The following is a 21,968-nucleotide window of genomic DNA, read 5'->3' as shown; positions in this document are numbered from 1 at the left end:
TGCAAATCCTGCTCCTTTCATTGTTACCATTCGAGTCCTCAAAGGACCATTAAAAATGGAGCCATTGCATGTTCTCGAGTAAGCATTTGGGCTTTAGAGGTCGGGAAGTCTTGTGAAATTTTAGCCTCGTTTGGGTAAATTCCTTAACTTACTGATAAGGAGATGCATACTAATATTGAATGCAAAAACGCCGGCGTGTCTTCATACTTGCCGTGTCTGAGACTCGGGCTACATGATTTTTCTGTAGCTCCCGTCAAAAGGTGTATCTGTTTCTGTACGTTCCAACTGAGTTGGTCTCCTCCTGCCGTGGCTTCCAGAACGTTGTGTCTGTGGAATTCTTAGTCTGATACCTGGGCTGAAAGGGTCTTCTCGTTTATCTTTCCAGACCTCCTCATCTCTATGAGAACAAGTTTACAGTGGGAAGCTTGCTGAGGCATCATGAGAGCAGTGGCCATAAAGATGAGCCAGCTCATTCTCCTGGGGCTGCGCCATCTTGACAGTCACCAGCGGACCAGACGCACCGGAAGTAGTCTGACTGGACCTCCATTGAGGAGCTGCCTCATCACCAACTACTAAGTTTTGGGGTGGTTTGTTATCCAGAGATAGAAAAGTAATGCACACTTAAAGGCATGAGGCCGTGAGCTAATGATATTTTAGTTGTCAGTTACCTGGCGAATGGCAGCTGCTATGTGTGCGTTAGTTTCCTTTCCCGATAATTAAAAGTTTGGTCTATGACTAGATGGCATTGAATTACACAGGGGCTTATGTAGACATGTGTGTATGTACTTAAATTTACACTCCACGTTACAAGAGAAAACCGACATCTACAGCCTGACAATTAGGTCCAAGGCCAAACTAAGAAGGGGAGATGGGTAACTTTGCCTATTATGTGTTTAAATCAGAAGGCAAGGCCAGGGAGGGGCCAGGAGACAGGATCCCTCCTCATGGGCCTACCTTTGAACACCTCCCGCTTGGAGATCTCTGCTCTCCTTTAGGACATGGTTACTCCCATTAACTGGGACCTAAGAGAAATATTGGCAGGAACTGTATTTTTTTCACTTCTGACATAAATGGGAGAGGTTCTCAGGCCCCCTCACCTTCTTGGGGTCAGGAAAGTTATAGCTATCAGAGGAGAATTGTGACAGACCTGAACTGAAACCTGGTGAAGACTTGATCAATTTTGATAATTTAGTATAGTGACCAGGGAGATATATATGTATATGTGTATGTATATGTATATATGTGTGTATATAAATGTGTGTATACATATATGTGTGTGTAACAACAATTCCACATATGATGATATATTTGGATAATACTGGGTTTTATTACAATCACTATCTCCTGTTTTAATTTTAATATCAATAGTACATTTTAAAATTAAGTAACACTTGAGCGTTACTCCCCCTTTCTATATTGAATATTACTGATTCAGGGGATTGTTCCCTTTTTAAAATTTAGAATTCAAGAACAGAGCTCAGGAGGAAAAATGGTCCCCAAGTTCTTCTCTATTGCTAGTAATATACATATATATGCTTCATAAATTGGTCTGACCTTATATACAATATATATACAATATTAAGTGTGAATGTCTCCTTTAGGGTCAGCTTTACTACAAGTGTACCAAGAACTTGTCATTTCAGCCCATAGGGTAGTGTTGAGGCCTGATGGGGCAGGACCTGAAAGTCATCCAATCAGCAGCACGATGGTGAGAACTTCCAATCAGACGTTTAGACAGGGTGGTGGGGGCGGGCCTTCACGTTGTGTTTCTGAAGTCCAGGATCTTGGAATCCTCCTCAGGCTGGGTCTCTTCCGGTGTAGACTGTCGCTTGGCCCTGTGGCATCCGTTTGCCCTGCGCCTGGCGGGTGCCGGGCCATCCACCGGAGGACGCGGACGCCGCGGTAGTCAAGCCATAATGGTGAGTATGCGTGGTGCCCTGAGACTGGAGGAAGGCTCGCGGTCGATGTGGGAGGACAGAGGGCATTGCAGATGCCTGCTGGTGTGTGTGTGTGTGTGTGTGTGTGTGTATGTGTGTGTGTGTGTGTGTGTGTGTGTGTGTGTGTGTGTGTGTGTGCCGCCGGCGAGGCTGGAGGGGGGCTGTGTGCAGCCGAGGGGAGCCGGCGGCTGCAGGGGGGCGATGGCCACCCCGCCTTCCTGCGGCCCGGCCCGGGATCGGCCAGCTTGAGGTTCCCCTTGGTGGGCCGTGTGTCACCGCGCAGCCTGTGCTGGAGACCCCCGTGCCCCGCCGCGCCCCTGTGCAGCAGCTGGCCAGTGCAACGAAGGCCCAGGATCAGACCCTGCTGCCCTGTCCGATTGGAGTCCTCAGAGGCTCTATCCCAGCAGCCTGGGTTGTTCGGCGATAACCTGCAAGGTCCGGTATATCCCAGGTCTTGGGTGGGTTTCCCCGGAGAAAGGAACAGTGAAAGTGTTCCGTGAGGTGCCCAGTCCCTCCACCCGAGCGCTCCAAATAGATGTGAAGCTGAATCTCCTATCCAGATGCCTGCTCTTCCTTGCTTTTCCTGTGGCTGATGGAAGATTCCTAAATTTCCATCTCCTGGTTGCATTCCCAAACACCCATTACAAATATATATATATATATATATTAACACACATTTCCCATACTGCATTTCAAATGACATAAATTTTGCTTGATCTTTTCCCCTCCACAAGTTGGGTGGCATTTTAAAAAGGATTTATCCTACGTATATTTAACATAAAATCGCTTGACTTTTTATTTAGAACACACACACACGTGAGCGCGAACACACACACACACACACACACACACACACACACACACACACACACACACACACCGTAATGCTTCTCTTTTTGTCTTCCTTAGACATAGGAACCCCAATCAGAGTGCTTTGGGGTTGAGCTTTCCCTTTGGAGATTTTCCACAGTGATGGGTCTCTCTTCATCTCGCCCTCCACGTGACCCTTTTCTTGCCAGAGTTTCAGAGACCGCAACAGCAGCTGCCAAGTGTCCGGTGTCTAGGAACATCCAATGCGGTCCGTGTCTGGGCTCAATCTTCTTAGCAGCCTGAGGTGTGAGTCTAGATCGCATTGGGGAGCGGCTGGATGACTTGAGCCTAGGAAGAACCTCTTGGTGTACTCATCTGAAAGACGTTTGAGCTGTTTCCGCTTTTTTTTTTTTTAATATAAATATTCCGTCAGTGGTACTTAGCATGCAGGAGGTCTTCTGATGCTTACTTAAATCCTTGGTGCAGTTTGTATGAATGAATCTAGGCTGCCAAGTAATCATGGGAAAAGTGTTCTACAATCCAGTTCTGGAAATAAAGGGGAGGGGGTCTCTGCTTTCTGGCCTTGCTCTGCATGAGTTCTGGGGGGTGGAAGGGGGCAGGGCTGTGGGCATGTTTGAGTTTAAAAACCACTAGTTTTTCTCGCCTCGCTGTTCTGTTGTTATGAAGCCCCATCTTCCGAGCTGGATAGGTGCATGCCAGCCCTGGAATCCTGTGGGTGAGAGGATTCTGTTCTTCCATAAGGTGGCTCCAAGGGGCCAAACTCAGGTTGTCAGTTGTGGTCGCCAGTGCTTCTAACCCACTGAGGTGGTTCCTGAGGGCAGCGACGGAAAACCGAGTTCTCTCAGGGAATAGTAAAAGGCCTTTTCTTTTTGCCCGGTTTTGTGAGTTTACCTTTCTCAGTGTAAAGCCTGTCAGCAAGGTAAACCTGGCTGTGACTTGGCCTCTCCCAGCGGGAGACCCGGTAGCTCTGGGCGGACAAAGTAGGACCAGAGTTTTACATATGAAACCACCTCCGGGAGGCAGGTAATTAAGGCCTCAATTAAACCTTTTTAAAGTCTTTAAATTTGTATCACCACCAACAAGTTCAACTTTTGCATCCAAAGTTATTGTAAGGCGGACCTGTTTGTAAAGTGAAACCGACTTTCTGGGTATGGGTGGGCCCACTGATCCTGCAGCTGTACCCTACGGGGCAGGGGCTGGCCGAGGTCAGCTAAACCGTCAGCGAAGGCCCACCGCTAACACCGTCACGGAGATCTGAGAGGGGTAAATCTGAGTAGGAGGTATAGACCAAACGGCCTGTGTGTCAGTTAAGAAGGACAAAGACTAACCTGCTACCTGGACAGGCTGCCTGGGCTCCTCCCTGGTAACCCTGACAGCTTCGTTGCAGGCAGAGGACCCATGGCAGTATCGGTCTTTAGTCCGCGGGCCCAGAAAATCCTAGAAGCTTTCCGGAAGAGGAGGAGTGTGGGGACTGACCTACCTTGGTGAGGCCAGGAGAGGGCAGTAGATTGTCCACTGGTCCACAGTTTGGGCAGGGTCCTGGTGGTTGGGGAGGTGAAGGCGGCTCTTTGCCCGTTACCACTGCAGTTACATTCAAGGTGAGGGCCACTGCCCCTTCTTTGGTGGAGAGTCAGGGCTGTGGCCAGGAGCTCGGACTTCTGCTGTTACCATTAAACACCGTAAATGCCGCATTTCAGCAGCTCTCGCTGAGGGGTTTGAGGGCTGACTCACTTATCTGGACCTGATTTTAAACAAACTGTACTTGTTTTCAGTTACTTGTTTTAGGCTTAACCTTGACGACATGTTCAGAAGACTAAAGGTTGTGTCCCATTAAATCACATTTATACACAGCATGACTACATTCATAGATCCGAGCACATTAAAGACTGATCATTTATAAGGTAACTGACTGTTAACGTGCATGTTTTAATTATGTCCAACAGTTTACAAGGCCTTGGCTTTTTATACGATTAGGATTTGCAGTTTTATCTCTGTTAAGTTTAAGCCTTAAAAGTTGGAATTGGAGATTTAATTGAAGATCCTTTAGCATTGAAATGAAACTTTAAACCATGAATACAGTTCACAGAGAAACTAAGACCTTGCTTCTCTGACTTCCCAGTAGGATACCTTTGTAGACCACCACAGCTTCTCTGAGACAGTTTATCCACAGAGCTGAGGCTTAACAAAGTTACCAGAGACGAAGAGGCTAGACGTCTTCAAGTTAGTTTTTGTTAACCTGAATGGACCTTAGGAATTCATAAACCATATATAACAAACATAGTCCTTATCTAAAAAAGTTTTCTTAGGAGTTTGATGTTGAACACAGATAAGACATAAGTGGTTAGATAAAGCAGAGGGCTCCCTAGGACTAAGAGGTTTTACAGATGGCCACCATAGTCAGTTTATATCTGTGGTCACCTTAACCAAGACTGCAAAGAAGTCGCATGGTGTGCCCTCTCTTTCAACTTAGTGAAGATGGCTGCCGGCCACTTTAAAGTGAGCCGTGAGGCACACACTTATTTTTTTCTTTTTAAAACATCTATTTTCCTAAACAAGAGGTGAATCCAAGGTGCATATAAGGAAGCAGCAACAAATTAAGATGACCCATGTATAGGGTTTCTTTTACTACCAACCTTCCCTGTTACGAGTTTTAAACTTTTTGTTACATCACACCCAATGAACTTACAAATCCTGAGATGAAGTTTGTACAGTGGTCTCACAGACATTGAGGTAAAGTTTGTACTTCAGCAAAAGTTTTCGAGCTATAAGAGAGGAGAGCATTTAGAGAGTCAAGACCAAGAGACAGGTATGATCTAAGTGCAGCAGCCCCGACTGGGAGTATTTTGCTTTTTAGCTGTCTTAAGGCACATGCTGTCTTTTGGGGGGCTCTTCTGTTTTGCCTTCCTTCTCCCTGTCACAGTCACGTGACCCAGGACATGGAGAATTTGGAGAAAACATTTAAACAACCATGCTTGTGTCTGGAGAGAGCAGTAACCACAGAGCCAGCTTTTAGCCAGTAGAATAGCGTAAAACAATTTTTAATATTATCCATATCTCCAAAGACATTTGACTCTCTTAAAGATGGATCAGCAGTGATCAGCAGAGGAGACTAGAGATGGAATAGAGCAAAGGAGGCTTAGGGAGAAGGCGATTTTCAGATCTTTTGCTTGTGTGGTGGCAGAAGTTGTCAGTCTGTGAGAATTTGGCCATTTTCTGGCCATCAAGACTGATTACCTCTTCTGAACTGAGACCAAGCTGTTTATAGACAGTGAGGCTTTAAAGAAATCTCTGAGTCTGAGGAGAAGAGAGATTAGAGGAGGCAGGTAATTCTGAACAGGGAGAGCCCATTATGAGAGAGAGGAGCTGAGAGATCTAGCAAGTAGGAAAAGAAGGCATCTTTCAGAAGCAGAGTGAAAAGAGGTGGGAGAGGCTTAGGGAAAGGGGTCGGGAATAGAGCTCCACGAGAGGGAGGACTCCAGTGTGTTAGAGGCCCAGGAGGGTGTAGAGAAACTGCCTTATTGGACTTCTGTAGACTGGGTCCTAGATGCTGAGAGAAATAGAAAAGGCAGGATCCAGCCAGCCAATGAATGGGCAGAGACGGAGCGGGCAGCTCAGAGGGGAGGGGAAAGGAGGCGAGATACGTGGTTAGCTCTAGTCAGAGAGAAAGTTCCACGGAGAGAGCTGAGACAGCAAGGGAACAGGAGAGACTTGGTAAGTGCCACGGTGACATTTGCAGTTTGGGGTGTCCCCAAGCAGACCAAAGGATTTGCAGTCGCGATGCTCAGGATTGGTGGAGGAGCATGCATCCTTCCTCGCCATGACTGGACACCCAGCAGGGTGTAGGAGGCTTCCTGACAAACCTGTGCCACTCTGTGGTAAGCGTCTGGTGAGCAAAAACTGCCCCGAGAGATCTGCTTTTCCAGTGAACAGAGCCCTTAGGCTTGTTTACCCAGCAACACTCCTTCTGCTTACCTGATTTAAGTCTTGTTCAGCACAGTGTCGCGTCATGGCCATTTTGGGGGAAGGGAGGCTTTGAACTTGACAGTATGTACACATTTTACTCTATCTCTACAACTTCGTAAAGTATGTGCATTTGAGTTTAGAAATAAGGATATTGGGTTGGGGATTTAGCTCAGTGGTAGAGAGCTTGCCTAGGAAGCACAAGGCCCTGGGTTCGGTCCCCAGCTCAGGAAAAAAAAAAAAAAAAAAATAAGGATATTCCAATACTCAAGTTTGCAGCATGATATTAATAATTACTAATTTTAAAAAAGGCTCGGTCACAAATATCGAGTTAAACTTAAATCACTGGGAATCTTGCCTCGATTGTAATGGTCACTTTTCATCAATAAATATTATACAAAAACACTAAAAAAAAGTGAAGAGATATTCTCAACAACCACGTTAATCTATTAGAAAAAAATGAAGCTTAAGAACATAATTTATAGGACTATTGACTTCAGGATGCAGATTAAAGACAAATTAAATGGAGATATGTGTTAAAAACCATTCCTGGGCCAGCAGGATCAAACTCTGCTGTAGGACACAGGGATCTGTTTAGAAATTCACGTATGAGCTTTTCAAATGGGAACGTGCCTCAGAGGAAACTGTCACATTGTCTATTCTAAAATGCTCGAAAGACGATAGGCTGGATTAATGAGTTTATTCTTAAATGCGGTAGCAAGTGGATGTGGAAGAGGTGGTGCCTAGCTGTTACATCGCTTTTCTAACTCGCTGATTTCTATTAAACATTTATATCACATGTATTTAACTGTGTACATGTGTATGGAACATGTATGTACCACAATACATATAAGATGATCACAGGACATCTTCCTGGAGTCAGTCCTCCCCCTTTCTACCATTGGTGTCCTTGGTATTGAACTCGAGGGTCAGGCTTGGTAACAAGCACTTTTACCGAGCCTTCTCGCTGGTCATCAATATGTTTTAAGTTATAGGCAGAATCAATTCAGATTAATTTACTTATAGAATATGATGTAAAGTATTACAGTATAGTATCATACTACATGAAGATAATTTTACTTTTTATTTCAGTTTTTTAAGGATGTATAGATACATACTGGCATGTTGTATTAAAATACATTTCTTATCGTGGGCTAAATTTAAAAAAGCAACTATCTGAGAACCACATGTTATTGTTACTCATTTTACTGTGGAAGTGTCTTCTTGTTTACATTTTAACGTAACATGCACCACCTGTCACAGGGTATAAGCTGGTCTCAGGGACCCTCGTTTCTTCCTGTGAGGGTTTGATTGTTTTCTCCTGTGCGTTTTGTGCACTGCTCCATGAACCCAGGCCTGGAACACTCCATGAACCCAGGCCTGGAACAAAGATCTTCAACAGATGCACCTGTATACACTGAGTTAGAATTGGTGGCGGTGGCGTTACCATGAATAGAAGTCGATAATGGGGCTAGTGACCCAGGAGACCTAAGTGGCTGACAAGGCTGACAACACAGAACAAATCAGGCCCACCTGAGGGCCGGGAGGAAATGTCTCTATCCTTAGCATGAACTTCCTGTTCTCTTCCCCAGGAACTCTTTCCTCCATCGCCTTACCACAACGCTCTTAGTGCTTCTCTTCTAAAAGGAGGAGAGGACCCCTTTCCCTCCTGCCTCAAACACTTACATGTGGTTTGCATGGGGCGTTGCAGCTCTAGGAAATGCTAGCTAGAATTCCCAACGCCCCAGTGTGCACTCAGCACTAGCTTATTATAGACTCCTGGACTCTCCCATCCACTTTACCCCAACTCTCAGTTCCTTTCTCCCGCTTCATTGTGTGGCCCTTGGGCTGATGGTTGAAGGAGAAGCTGAGAGAAAGGGTTCCTCCTACCAGATGAAAGGAAATGATGATGAACGAGAACACAGCTTGCCCTCTGCACTTTCACAGTTTTGGAGGAGGAATGTCTCTGGAAGTAACTTGGAAGTTTTTAATGTACACAAAACATATCTTATCCAGGGAGTGAGATTTTATTATCAAACCAGCCTGGCTCTTCTGAGCCATCTTCTGGACTAGGCCTCAACCCTCATCTGGGAAGACTTTTAACAACCTTAATATAGCTTCTTTGAAGGTCTAGGATGTATGAATCTTCTGGAGATGACCCTGGCACCCATTAAAATGTCCATCGGCGCAAACTAGAAGCCGATAGTAGCACTAAACTGTGGGTATATGTGTAGTTACTGAGCAAGTAATGAAACTTACTAGGTCATCGAAAGAAGAAGAAGGTGGAGGAGGAGGAGGTGAGGGGAGGAGATGGATGGGAACTATGTGGAAAGAAGATGGGCAGGAGTTGGGAGGGCATGAGAGGGTAGGGGGAAGGTGAATAGACTCCAAATACCTATGTCTGTGTGGAAATGAAATCCATTGTGTATAATTAATATTTACCAGTCTCTTAGTTTGCTTCTGTTAGGTATTTCATCATAACAACCAAAGTAGCTATCCAGTCTGGGCACATAAAATATGATTATTTTCTGCTATCCACTTTGCATGTCCGTTCCTCTTTTCAACTATTCTGAATGATATCTTAACATTTGTGTTTTATTTAGGATTTTTGTGTTCCTACTGTATGAATTCTAGACTGGCTAGGTTTGAATAAAACCCCATCTTTAACATTCATGAATGCTTGATAAAATCTCATAGAAGAGGAAAACATTCCTGGTCTCGTGGATTATTTGGTGGTTTCATGCGTTAGCGTATGAAAAATTCAGTGATACTTAGCATATTTTAAATGATCAGAAGAGGTGTGTCACGCCGCTCTGCAGGTGGTACCTGCGTACACCGTGCTTCCGGCGGGACTCCGCCGCGGGAACCTCCGATTTTAACTCCAACCCTGGTTGCCAACACGGCCTCTCTCCTGGCCAAGGATGCCTATCTGCAGGACTTGGCCAAGAAGATCTGCGCGTAGCCTGCCCCTGAGCAGCAGAGGAGACAGTGGGCTGTCAGAACAAAAGGCTCAGAAGCTGCTGGACCCCCAAAAAAGAAAAGGAAGAAAACACTAAATAAGTCTCGGAAGCAGGAGCAGAAAGCTATGGAGCACAAGACTAAACCTCTGGGCAAGAAGCCTCGCACCTCTTCTAGTGCCAAGAAACCAGGGATATCCAAACAAGGGAGCTCCGGCTCCCTGGGGTCCCCTGAAGAGAGCCGAGGCACAGCACCCGATTCTGTCTTTGCACTGGATTTCCTGAGACAGCGACAGCATGAGAAGATCCAGATGGCCCGGGGCCAGGGTGGCACCAAGGAGCTGTCTGCTGCCACTCTGGGAAAAAAAAAAAAAAAAAAAAAAACAGCGGAGAAAGGAGAGGGAATGGAAGAAGAGGAAGCGGAAGGAGCTCCGGGCATCCGGGCAAAGCAGCAGGTTGCAGAGGCTGAGAAAAAGGAGGAAGTAGTCAAGGCGCCCCCCAAAATGGCCTGCAAGGATCTGCAGGAATCAGGGCTGATCTTTATCAAGGTGGAAGTAACTGAAGAGGAGCCAGCAGCAAGGCCCAGAGCAAGGAGAAGGGCCAGGTGAAAGGGAACTTGACACCACTGACAGGCAGGAACCATAGGCAGCTGCTGGACCGTCTGCATGCCCGGTTGGGGGATCTTCGCGGAGATCAGGATGCAGGCAAGGAAGGCCCAGGAGCTGGAGGCCAAGATGACGTGGACCAACTTGCTGTACAAGGCTGAGGGTGTGAAGATCAGGGACGATGAGCGCCTGCTGCAGGAGGCCCTGAAGCGCAAAGAGAAGCGCCGGGCACAGCGGCCAGCGCAAGTGGGAGAAGCGTTCGGAGTTTGTGGTGGAGAAGATGCAGCAGCAACAGGACAAGCGACGCCAGAACCTGCGCAAGAAGAAGGTAGCTCGGGCTGAGCGACAGCTACAGAAGGCCCACAAGAAGGGCCGGGTGCTGCCCCAGGATCTGGAGCGTGCAGGCCTCTCCTGAGAGTTTGCACCTGCCAGGTTCCTGGCTGGACACCTTCCCTACCTGGCTTTCATCCATCTCCATCCTTGAAGGTTGAGGTGGTATGTGGTGCTAAGGCAGGTCTAGGTGACAGACTGGGTCTCTTGTGTGAGGCTGACACTTCTTGCACCCCAAACACGGAACCGAAGTGAGATCTCTGACTGCGTGCCAGGATGTTTCAGCAGCACCCTTAAGGAAGACCATGTTTCCCGTTCCTGAGAGGGATGAAGAGGATCTGTGCCCATGTCTTGTGAGGGGTGTGTCACTGTGTCTATGTCTGTGTATATCTGTGTTCTGAATGCTCCAGAGTTGGGATAGAGGTTGGGGTAAGGTACCCCACTCACCCCTTCCTAACTACCTGGTATATCCAGTGGCCATGAGAACAAAAGGTCATGACTACCCGTTCTGTATCCACTAGTCTTGGGAACAGAGAAGAGAGCCCAAGGAATTCTTGGGAGAATCTGATCCAGTCAGGTATGTCTCTGGGCCAGAGCTTGAGAGCTGTGTTGAAGGCCAGCATCCAGCTCAAAAATCTAGAGTCCTTCCTAAGTCCCAGGATGTGCTTGCTCACCTGTGAGCCAGTCGATGACTGAGACTTGTATGTTGCCTAGTTTTATGTCAGTTTGATACAAGCTGGAGTTGTCTGAGAAGAGAGTGCCTCAACTGAGAACCCCACTAAATTGGCCTGTGGTACTTTAAAACAAACAAACAAACAAACAAACAAACAAAACAACAACAAAAACTGGTGAATGATATGGTAGGGCCTGGTTCATTGTGGCCAATGCCACCCCTGGACTGGTGGTCCTGGGTTGTTTAAGAAAGTAGGCCAAGCTAGCTGTGGGGGGGGGGGCAAGCCATTAAGTAGCTTTTGCTTTAGTTCCTGCCTCTAGGTTCCTGCCCTGGCTTCCCTTGGTGATGTACTGTTACCTGGAAATGTAACATGAAGTAAACCCTTTCCTCAAGTGATCAGATGGGGTCATTTCTGTACTGTTATAATAAAATGCAAATTCCTTAAAATTCTTTCAAATCATTAGTATATTCCCTTATTGCTGTTTGGTAAAATTTTTTTGGACACTTAACATTGGCATTGCTGGTGAGCTTGCTGTATTGTCAGAAATCTATTCTCTAGTTTTGAATCATGAGTTAGAAGATCTGATTTTAGGGCTGGGACGTAGCTTGGTTATAGGTCAACTTAGTAGGAATAAAGCAGTAGATGAACCGCCCTCCCACCCCATAAAACCAGTAATGTTTCAAAAAGTTGTAAATGTATAATTCTAATCAGAATTTATATTGTAATACTTCCCATTTATGGAGATACATATTCCATTTATGGGAAGTATACATGGTTTGAAAAACAGCTTTCTCAGACTGTCCTTTCGTCTGAAAAATAGACATCTTACATTAATACCCAATTGAAAAGTGTAAAGACTTACGTTGGTGCCTTTACATTTAGTTTTTCATAAAAGTATAGAATCTACTTTCCTTCTGTGGATGTCATGTCATCTTTACTCAAGAGCTAGGCAACACATTAGGTAATACGACCGTGTTAAATGTCTCAGTGGATAGCTAGAATCGCCCAGCTCACGAGAAGCAGTCCTTCCTGACTCATGTCACCCTGGCTCACGTTAAGGACACATCAGTGACCACATGAGCATGTACTGCGTATCTTTCTTTCAGGAACAGTTAACCTTCAGGGATGTGGCCATTGATTTCTCTGGAGAGGAATGGGAGTGTCTGAACTCTGAACAGCAGAATCTATATACAGATGTGATGTTGGAAAACTATAGGAACCTCGTCTTCCTGGGTAAGGATAACCTCCCCACAGAGTTTCTGACTGAGTACTAAAATTCATTTTTCTTGTGTGATGGTCTGTATATGCTTGGCCCAGGGAGTGGCACTATTAGAAGGTGTGGCCCTGTTGGAGTAGGTGTGTCACTGTGGGTGTGGGCTATAATACCCTAGTCCTAGCTGCCTCGAAGCTAGTCTTCTTCTAGCAGTCTTCAGATGAAGATGTAGAACTCTCAGCTCCTCCTGCACCATGCCTGCCTGGATGCTGCCATGCTCCTGCCTTGATGATAATGGACTGAGTCTCTGAACCTGTAAGCCAGCCCCAATTAAATGTTGTCCTTTATAAAACTTGCCTTGGCCATGGTGTCTTTTCACAGCGGTAAAACGCTAAGTAAGACATCTTGCTTTTCTGAGTATATTTTGGGAGCCTGTGTTTCCAGGGGAGAAATCAGGGGATGTAGTATTGGTATAGGTAATCAGTATTTGTATTTTTAAATCTCTATCCTCTACCTCTCTCTTGAGGTAATATATATCGCAAATTAGGATTAATGGTAATTATAATAGCTAAGAGGCATAAGATATTGTAATTTATATCTTAAAGTCCAGTTATTCCTCCTTTAACTTTGATTTGATAGCGGACAAAGGTGGAGCTCAGAATCTATAAACTGAAGATCCATTGCTCTATGTCTGTAGGGAGACAGCATTTGGAAAAGTAATGTTCTAGAATAATGTTATATGTTTATTATGTATTTTCTTTTCATATGAACATTATACTAGTGCAGATATGTTACTAACTATGAGAAATATCAAGTAAATATCGTGGTTTGTTTTCCAATCACCAGGTCTTGCTGTGTCTAAGCCGTACCTGGTTACGTGTCTGGAGCAAAGGAAAGAGCCCTGGAGTGTCAAGAGGCAGAAGCCCGTGGCCCTGCTCCCAGGTGAGTGGGAGCGCCTGGAGCAAGCAGGCAGAGCAGAGATGACCTGTGTGTAAAGCTCTGGTGCCGTGGCATTGCCTTTGCACAGATGCAGTTCTGTGTCCTGTGTCACCGAAGAGCATTTCCTACCGTGTTCCCCATCCTTTAAGTCCTCTGAGCCTGGTTGTCCTGCAGTCATGTCTTCCTATATTCACAGTGATACCTGACATCGTCCCCTTCACCTGTGGTGAGCTGTCTAAAAGTGACAGTTCTTTTGTGACCTTTAGAGGCCTCGGAAAGTCTGTGATAGTTCTCATGACCTTAGATTAATGTGATACAGAAGTTTTCTCTTAACATTTATATATACATATATATTTTTTAAACCATCTTAGCTTTTTATAAACATTATAATGGGGTTTCTATGATTTTTTTGACCATACACTACTGATGACAGGTACATAGAGACAAAATTGAGAATTAGTTTTATGTAAAGACATTTTTAATCATCACCTGTGTTTGTTCCAGATTTTATAAGATAATAGTACCTTTTTCCTCTTTTATATTTCTTTTTTCTTTTCTTTTTTTTTCTTTTTTTGTATTTTCAGTTTTGGGAGTAGGCTCCTCATATCCAATACTGTTTCTAGTTTTAATCTGTGTTTTATTATTGACTGTCAATTATAAATACTGTTTATTGCAGGACAGTGTATGTAAGATGCAATGAAATAAGACTGAGTTACACATGTTTATGACCAGTAAAGCTGCACGTGTTTTTATTTGCCTGGATAAAGTACCCCTGCTTTGTTTATGACCTGGATGTTTTCTGACTGGATTGTGCTCAATTATCATTTTACCCTGTCCCCGTGAGCTTCCTTCAAAATGACCTTGATTTTGTTATCTGTCTTGGTAAATCTGTTTCCATGTCTGAGAGACAGTTTGATTTCAAGGTAGCTTCTGAGAAATTTCAATTTTATTTCTATTTCCACTTAGCCTTTACCCGTAATGAAAAGCACATGAAATGAAATTTATTGTCTTAAGATTTTATTATTCTGATTTATAGTGTTAAGCATATCCAAATTGCTGTGCAACACATCTTTTTAAACTTTTCATTTTACAAAAGGAAAATTCAGTCTTTATAAACAAAAAGGAACAGTATTTCTTTTGCAGCATCCCTGTGGTCAGTGTTAAAGGAGCAGTCAAGGCCTCAGATTTTCCACTGTGCACACTGTTGGCTGATGTGCTAATCTAGATTTGTAAGAGCATTCTTCAGAGTCTAGTGAGTGAAATAAGTTTCTGTCTTGATTTCTTTCAGCTTTGTTTCCTCATCATAACCAAGACTTTTCACCAGAGCAGAACATAAACTATTCATTCCAGGAACTCATCCATGGACCTCGTGGAGATTGTGGCTTTGACAGTTTGTACTTCCCAGAAGAAAGGGAACTTGTAGAGGACGGTGACATCCTGGGAACCTGTTATAACAGGCATGGCCCATTTCTGACAGCTGACAACAGCAAAAGCTTTACTCCCAGGAGAGATCAGGAACAAGAAATGGCTCACAAAAACTCTCAGGTTAGGCAAGTTACTAGTGAGGAGCCATGTGGTTCTGTCAGCAAACATCAGAGTCAGTCTTTGAAACATACCTCTTATTTCAAAGATAATTTGGGAACTCCACAAAGGGGTCTAGTTCATTCTTCAGCTAATGACTTCAACAATTTCAAATGTAGCTTTGGGTTGAGCTTTCATTCAAACATTTTTGTAGATGGGGAACTTAAAAACAAAGGAAAAAATTCTAAATGTAATCAATTTGAGAACTCCATCATGGAAAATTCATTAGTATATAATCAACAAATAGGTCTTTCATGTGCCAAAGCACAGAATTCCCCTAAGTACGGCAGGTTTTTTACACACCCCATATCACCGAGCCAAAATTCAAGTACAGATATTTTGGAAATTCAGTATATATGTAAGGAAAATAGGAAGGGCTTCACTGAGGAGTCCACCTTAAGTAATCGCCAGGGCATGTATATTGCAGAGACAGTTTATCAGGGTAATGAAAATAATAGTGACTTAGCCCTGGAGTCCCATCCTGCGAATCATCAGTCCGCTCACTTGTACAAATGTTACAAGTGTGACACGGCCTTCCATCAGTACTCAGAACTCATCATCCACCAGTACATCCATATTCAAGATCAGATCTCCAAGGGTATGGACTGCAGCACGGCTTTCCATCAGAGTTCAAGCCTTACTAAAAGCCACGCTGGAGAAAAGCCCTACAAATGCAAGGAGTGTGGCAAAGCCTTTACCTATTGTTCAAGCCTTAGGCAACATCACCGGATTCACTCTGGAGTCAAACAGCACAAATGCAAAGACTGTGGCAAAGCCTTCTACCATAAATCACTCCTTACGCAACACCAGAGCATCCACGCTGGCAAGAAACCCTACTGCTGCAAATTTTGTGGCAAAGCTTTCAATCAGAGATCAACTGTTACTCAGCACCAGAGAATCCATACTGGAGAGAGGCCCTACCATTGTAAAGACTGTGGCAAAGCCTTTCATCAAAGGTCGAGCCTGAGCCTACACCAGAGAGTTCATACTGGAGAAAAGCCCTACAAGTGCAAAGAATGTGGCAAAGCCTTCAACCGCAACTCACTCCTTACTCAGCACCAGAGAATTCATACTGGAGAGAGGCCCTACCATTGTAAAGACTGTGGCAAAACTTTTAATAAAAAATCAAGCCTTACTCAACACCAGAGAATCCATACTGGAGAGAAGCCCTATTCTTGTAAAGACTGTGGCAAAGCTTTTAATCAGAGATCAAGCCTCAGCTTACACCAGAGAGGTCATACTGGAGAGAAACCCAATAAATGCAATGAATGTGGCAAAGCCTTTAATCGTGTTTTTTTCCTCACTCAACATCAGAAAATTCATACTGGAGAGAAGGCTTACCACTGTAAGGATTGTGGCAAAGCATTTAAGCAGAGGTCAAGCCTTACTCAGCACCAGAGAGTTCACACCGGAGACAAGCCCTATCATTGTAAGCACTGTGGCAAGGCGTTTACTCAGAGGTCCAGCTTTACTCGACACCAGAGAATTCATACTGGAGAGAAGCCCTACAAGTGTCAAGATTGTGACAAAGCTTTTAGCCGTAACTTACTTCTTATTCAACACCAGAGAATTCATACAGGCGAGAAGCCTTACCATTGTCAAGACTGTGGTAGAGCGTTTAATCAGAGATCGAGCCTTACTCAACACCAGAGAGTTCATACTGGGGACAAGCCCTTCTGTTGTAAAGATTGTGGCAAGGCCTTTACTCAGAGATCAAGCTTTAACCGACACCAGCGGGTCCATACTGGGGAGAAGCAGTACAAATGTAAAGAATGTGACAGGGCCTTTAAATGCAGTTCCCACCTTGCTGAACACCAGTGCACCTCATTAGGCAGCTGCTTCGAAGACACAAAGTTTCTCCAATATATGTGAATTTATTATTCTGTTATAGCCAGTTAGAGGACACGGATGTATTTATTTTGAAAACATGTAATATGTTTGACTCTATAAAAGGTACTTTCTGTTGCAATCCTTACCTGGATATCCAGAACCACACCCTGGTTTAATTAAGTAATAATATTTTTTCGTCTTGTCATTTTGCCAACTGGTTCTGTGTTAATAGTTGTATTCTCAAATGTGTCTCCTAAACGTTGTCCAGACTGTATACACGAAACACACACTGTCTCGTGTATGCACAGAAGTGCACAGCAGGCGCCACACTGGAGACGTCTTTGGCAGGTCCCCTATGATCTACACATCTAAACTGTGTAGCATAAAGCTTGACTGTCGCCTCCAGAAACATGTAGAATGTGTTTATTGTCCCTTCTACAGCATAGTTAAGATGAGGTTTTCATGACGATAGCCACCATAAGCATCTTTAACCCTGCGTATATATTTTTTCTTTAGTCATGAAACAGAAACTATAGAGCCCAGATAGAAAAAAAATTTAAAAAAGGAAAAAAAAAAAGGAAAAGAAAAGAAAAAGAAAAAAGAAAAAAACTTCAAGTATATATAGAATTGGTCTGAGGATCTTAACTTCTGAGTCTACTGCTAAAAAGGTGCAAATATGTCGATGGTGCATGCAGAATCCACACTTTTATACAATTAAATTGCATTGGGGGGGTATCGTGTGCCACAGCACTCAATTGAAAGTCCAAGGGCAGCTTACCGTTCTCTGCCAATTAAACTCGGCTCTTCAGTTTTCACTGCAAGTGCCTTCACCTGCTGAGTTCTCTCTTCCGTGATCGGATTTATTGTCTAGGATTTTTCTGGCCTCTGCTGCACAGAACCCTGCTGTTTTCCGTCCTTTTGTGATTAGAAAGTTGGGCAGACCACCTATAATGCATCACGGTGCATAGAATCTCCCCGTGACAGGAAGACATGACCATATCGAAAAATGAGAATGTATTGAAAATTTTTGCGTTGAGAGTTCAGAACAGACTGTAAAGCCGAAGGCCTTTGGGGTGAGTCCTTCAGAACATATCCAATGAGATGTTGCAAGTGATAGCAAGAGGGCTGTGTGCTAGACTCCTGATGGCGAGTGCAGAATCTGTAGGGAAGGAGAAACACTGCCATCATACTCTGTGATGTATTGTCAGAAGGGAGAAGAGATGGTAATAGTGAGAGATAAAGCAGCATCTGATTCAGAGCTGTAAAACAACTATCTGTTAGCTATCTACTGGAATGTTGTTTTCCTCAGCTGACGCAGAATCAGTTTTATTGCACTGTCTAGGGTCTGTACCAGGGCTGTTTCATTCTCTGTGTTACCTGCCCAGATCATTTGGGCATTAAGTCCAGGAGCACTGAGACCTGCCTCACCGAGTATCACCACCAGTTTCCTGGTACTCAAGTGAGGAAACATGGTCATCTAAAGGCAACTATATCCAATCTCTTCACATAGTTCCTCCCAGGCAACAGAACAATCACAAAGCAGTCATGGCTGGAAACTTCTAGAAAACTTCAATGCAAAACAAGTGGGTAAATAACTGAATTTGCACGATTTGATCCATATGAAGAAGGGAAGCAGTAATTGACGGGTTGAATTTGTTGGGGAAGGTTGTCTTTAATTGTATTGTTTGCTCTGATACACTTCCATAATGGCATTTTCTAGAAAAGTTATTTCTATTTGTGTTGTTTTTACCAGGTTGAAAATTTTGGACCCTAGTAGAATTATCTTAGAGAAAGTTAAAGAGATAACTTGGTTGTTTTATGTTATTCCCTGGGAAAATAATTGTTACAGTTTGCTCTCTGTTGCTGTGATAAATACCATAATCAAAAACGACTTGGGGAAGAAAGGGTTTGTTGAGGAGAGGAACTAAAGCAGGAGCACGGGGTGGACTCATGTAAGAAAGATCCTTACTCGCTTGCTTCTTCTAGCTCGTGCTCAGCCAACTTCCCCAAACTTCCCTGGACTACCTGCCTCTGGGTGGCACTGTCTACAGCAAACCGAGTCTTCCCACATTAGTCAGCAATCAAAACCATTTCAGACATGGCCGTAGGCTACTCTGCTCTGGGCAATTCCTCAGTCCCTTAATTGAGACTCTCACTTTCCACGTGATGCTTGGTGTGTCAAACTGACAATAATTAAAACCAAACCAGGGTAGTAAAGTGTACGGGAAGGTCAAGGAGGACGGAAGAGTAACCACTGTAGCCGTGCAGCAGCCAGAAGCCTGCATCCTGTTTCGGGTCCTACTCAGATGCTCAGAGAATAGTCTTGAGTCCCTGCCCAAGTTGAGGCCAACCAGCAGTCTTCCCTCAAAAGAAGAAGCAATACATCAGCATCAGTGGGTACTCCAGCCTCAATATTTTCCCAGGCCTAAAAGAACATAAGATTATTTGAGAGCGTGGCCCCTTGATTTCTCATTAAGTCCAGAAATATTCTGATGTTTAGCGCTTAACTCTCTGCATTAAAAGCAATTGTGTGATACAGAAACAAAAGGAAAAATCAGTTCTGAAATCTGTACATTTAAATATGAAACCACACCCGAATTCTAGGTCTTATGTCAATTAATGCAAATAATACATCTCCAACTCACAATTTCACAATATTCTATGAGCACATGATGCTTGCTTAAATAGACATTTTGTAAGTGGGTGTATACACCTTGTGTTCTAAATTGTAACTTATGAACAGTTGCCTACAGCATATTTTAAAGAAGCAAAGAATGATTTAAGATCTGTAGTGTTCACTGAGAACTGAGAACATTTGTTTTGAGAACAGATAGTTTGCATGCACGTTTTTCTAGCTTAGTGCTACAGATTTGGGATGTAAATGCTAACACGGATGTGTTTAAGATGTCAATTCATGAGTGCACCCCCAAGTTCCACCAAACTCAGAGTCACGATTCCTTCGACTGGGATTTTATGATACCACATGATTTTTCTTCCTTCAAATGCAAGGTCCCTAGCATAAAGCTGGAGGCGACATGTTTAGCTTTGTGACAATGTCCTGGTGTTCTGTTTGTTTGGTTTGTGAGGCTTTATTCTGGATGTCTATATTTTTTCTTTTGTAAACATATTGATTCTTTGTGAATTTTATATTGCGTACCCCAATACCACTCATCTCCCCATCCCTCAATATCCACCCTCTGCCCTGGCAACCTACCTCTAACAGAGAAAAAAATCTCTATGTGGAAGCTGTGGTGTCTCACAGTATGTCCTTTTGCCCAAACAGCTTTACTTTCAAACGTCCATTGCAAGAGTTGTTGGTGTAGTTCGAGGCCTCTGGCTTCTGCTACACTATCAATTCTGGATTCTCACCACGGCTCTTCTCAGGCATCTTCTTGTCGCCCTGGGTCCATGGAGATCCTACAGCTTTGGATCTGCGGGACTGGCCCCTTCATTTGCCTCAGCAGTTAATAGATGGGGTAGATGTTGGATGGGTGGAGACTTCATATTAATTGACATAAGACCTAGAATTTGGGCACTGAACTGTATAAAGCGTCTAAAGGGGTCAGTGTATGAGACACCAGTGGACAGATGGCCAATACCTGTACCAGTACTTAGGGACAGAAAGCAGGACCAAGAGGAGCAGCCACCGCTGGCCCATCAACTCCCTCTTGCTGTAGGGCTAACACGACAAAGGCCATCACAGTAAATGACACGCCATCAGTTCTCCTCCCTTTAGAAAACACACACCCAGTGAATTTGAAGAAGAGACGAATTCAATTTAGTAGAGCGAAGAGTGTGTTCCACCAATGGCTACAGAGAAAGTAAGATGAAAAAGTGAACAATGTAGAATTTTCAGAGAAAAACAAGCATAGACATAAATTTTGAGTCACACGAAAATTTGCCAGAATATTTTTCATTACTTAAATGGAAAGTTTTATAGAGGAAGGTCTGCACAGCTCTGTCAACTAGATGGTCCAGTTGGTAAAGCCACCTGCTGCCAACCTAGCAATTTGAGTTCAATCCCCAAGACCTACATGGTGAAAGGCAAGAACTGACTCTCACAGGTTTGTATTCTGACCTACACACATAAATAAATAAATAAATATGTAATTTTAAAAAGATGCATTACTTTTACTTTATGTTGATGGTTTTGTCAACATGGATGTATGCTGTACATGTCTGGTGCCCAAGGAGGCCAGGAGGTGGTGCCAGATCCTCAAGCTGGAGTTACCAATGGCTGTATGGTTTCATGTAGGTGTTGAGAATGAAGACTGGGTCCTCTGGAAAAGTAGCCAGGGCTTTTAACCAGATAGCTTTGAGGCATCTCTCCAGCCCCCAAATACGTGATTATTTTAAAAGACGAATTCAGACAGAGAAACGCACAGGAAAACCTCTGTATGGAGATGGGAGATCTGTTGCTATAAGTCAATTAGTTACAGAAACTGAAGCCAGGCCTGGAACAGCTCTCTTCCTGGTTCCCCCAGAGGATGCAAAGACTCAGGGATGCCCTAGTTGCACACAGCTAGACACTAGAGCTGTGAGACAACAGACCGCTGTTGTGCCAAACCACTGAATTTACAGTACTTTGAGAGGGTAATCCCTCTCAAGAGCAAATAAAACAGGCATGCTCTGGTGTTATCAGTCACTCCACACCACAGTGGGCTCCCCAAGGCCAAGAATAAGAGGCAGTGGCAGACACAGGCCTTCATAGGTCACAGTCACTTCAGAGTGGCTACTTCTGACTTGGACTGACAGCAGAGCTTCAGCTGCCAACACCCTGGGGCAGTGGGCTAATGAGGAAAGGGAAGAGCAAGAAGCGAACCTTGTGTAGCTAGTGGCTGACCTTTGCCCTTCCTAGAACCCAGAAAGCCCAAAGCTACACTCTACTCCCTTCTCGTCTTTTCTAGTCTCCACTGAGCTGTGCACAATTTAGAAGCCCCAAGGTGATGGCTCTTCTGATAGCAGAAGAGAAAATTCCTGAGGATAGCATAGGAATGGAGTGGAACCCCATCTGGTCATGGTGTTTCATGATTAACTTCTAATTTCAATTTGCTTGGATTAGGAAATGTTGAGGCATTGGCAAAGCACACCTTTGAGCACGTCTCTGTTTG

The 21,968-nt window shown here is 44.2% G+C and overlaps 1 protein-coding gene and 1 pseudogene across 1 annotated transcript; both read left to right on the top strand.

Annotated features, from left to right (window-relative positions):
* The first annotated feature begins 1,789 nt into the window (after nucleotides 1-1,789).
* Nucleotides 1,790-20,978, top strand: LOC116896934 (zinc finger protein 345-like). The gene is made up of 4 exons (XM_032898501.1): nucleotides 1,790-1,919; nucleotides 12,401-12,527; nucleotides 13,354-13,449; nucleotides 14,735-20,978. Exons 1-4 carry the CDS (start codon nucleotides 1,917-1,919, stop codon nucleotides 16,897-16,899), a joined length of 2,391 nt encoding a protein of 796 aa, XP_032754392.1. The 5' UTR covers nucleotides 1,790-1,916; the 3' UTR covers nucleotides 16,900-20,978.
* On the top strand, nucleotides 9,086-11,430 carry LOC116896933 (annotated as a pseudogene).
* Nucleotides 20,979-21,968: the final 990 nt, after the last annotated feature.

The sequence above is a fragment of the Rattus rattus genome, chromosome 3, assembly GCF_011064425.1.
Source record: "Rattus rattus isolate New Zealand chromosome 3, Rrattus_CSIRO_v1, whole genome shotgun sequence".
NCBI lineage: Eukaryota > Metazoa > Chordata > Mammalia > Rodentia > Muridae > Rattus > Rattus rattus.
This window is presented reverse-complemented; position numbering and strand designations above follow the sequence as displayed.

Excerpts from the sequence above, each read along its gene's own strand:
- LOC116896934 (XM_032898501.1), top strand. Across the intron at positions 12,528-13,353 it reads TAGGAACCTCGTCTTCCTGG|GTCTTGCTGTGTCTAAGCCG; the intron begins GTAAGGATAACC and ends TCCAATCACCAG. Across the intron at positions 13,450-14,734 it reads GCCCGTGGCCCTGCTCCCAG|CTTTGTTTCCTCATCATAAC; the intron begins GTGAGTGGGAGC and ends GATTTCTTTCAG.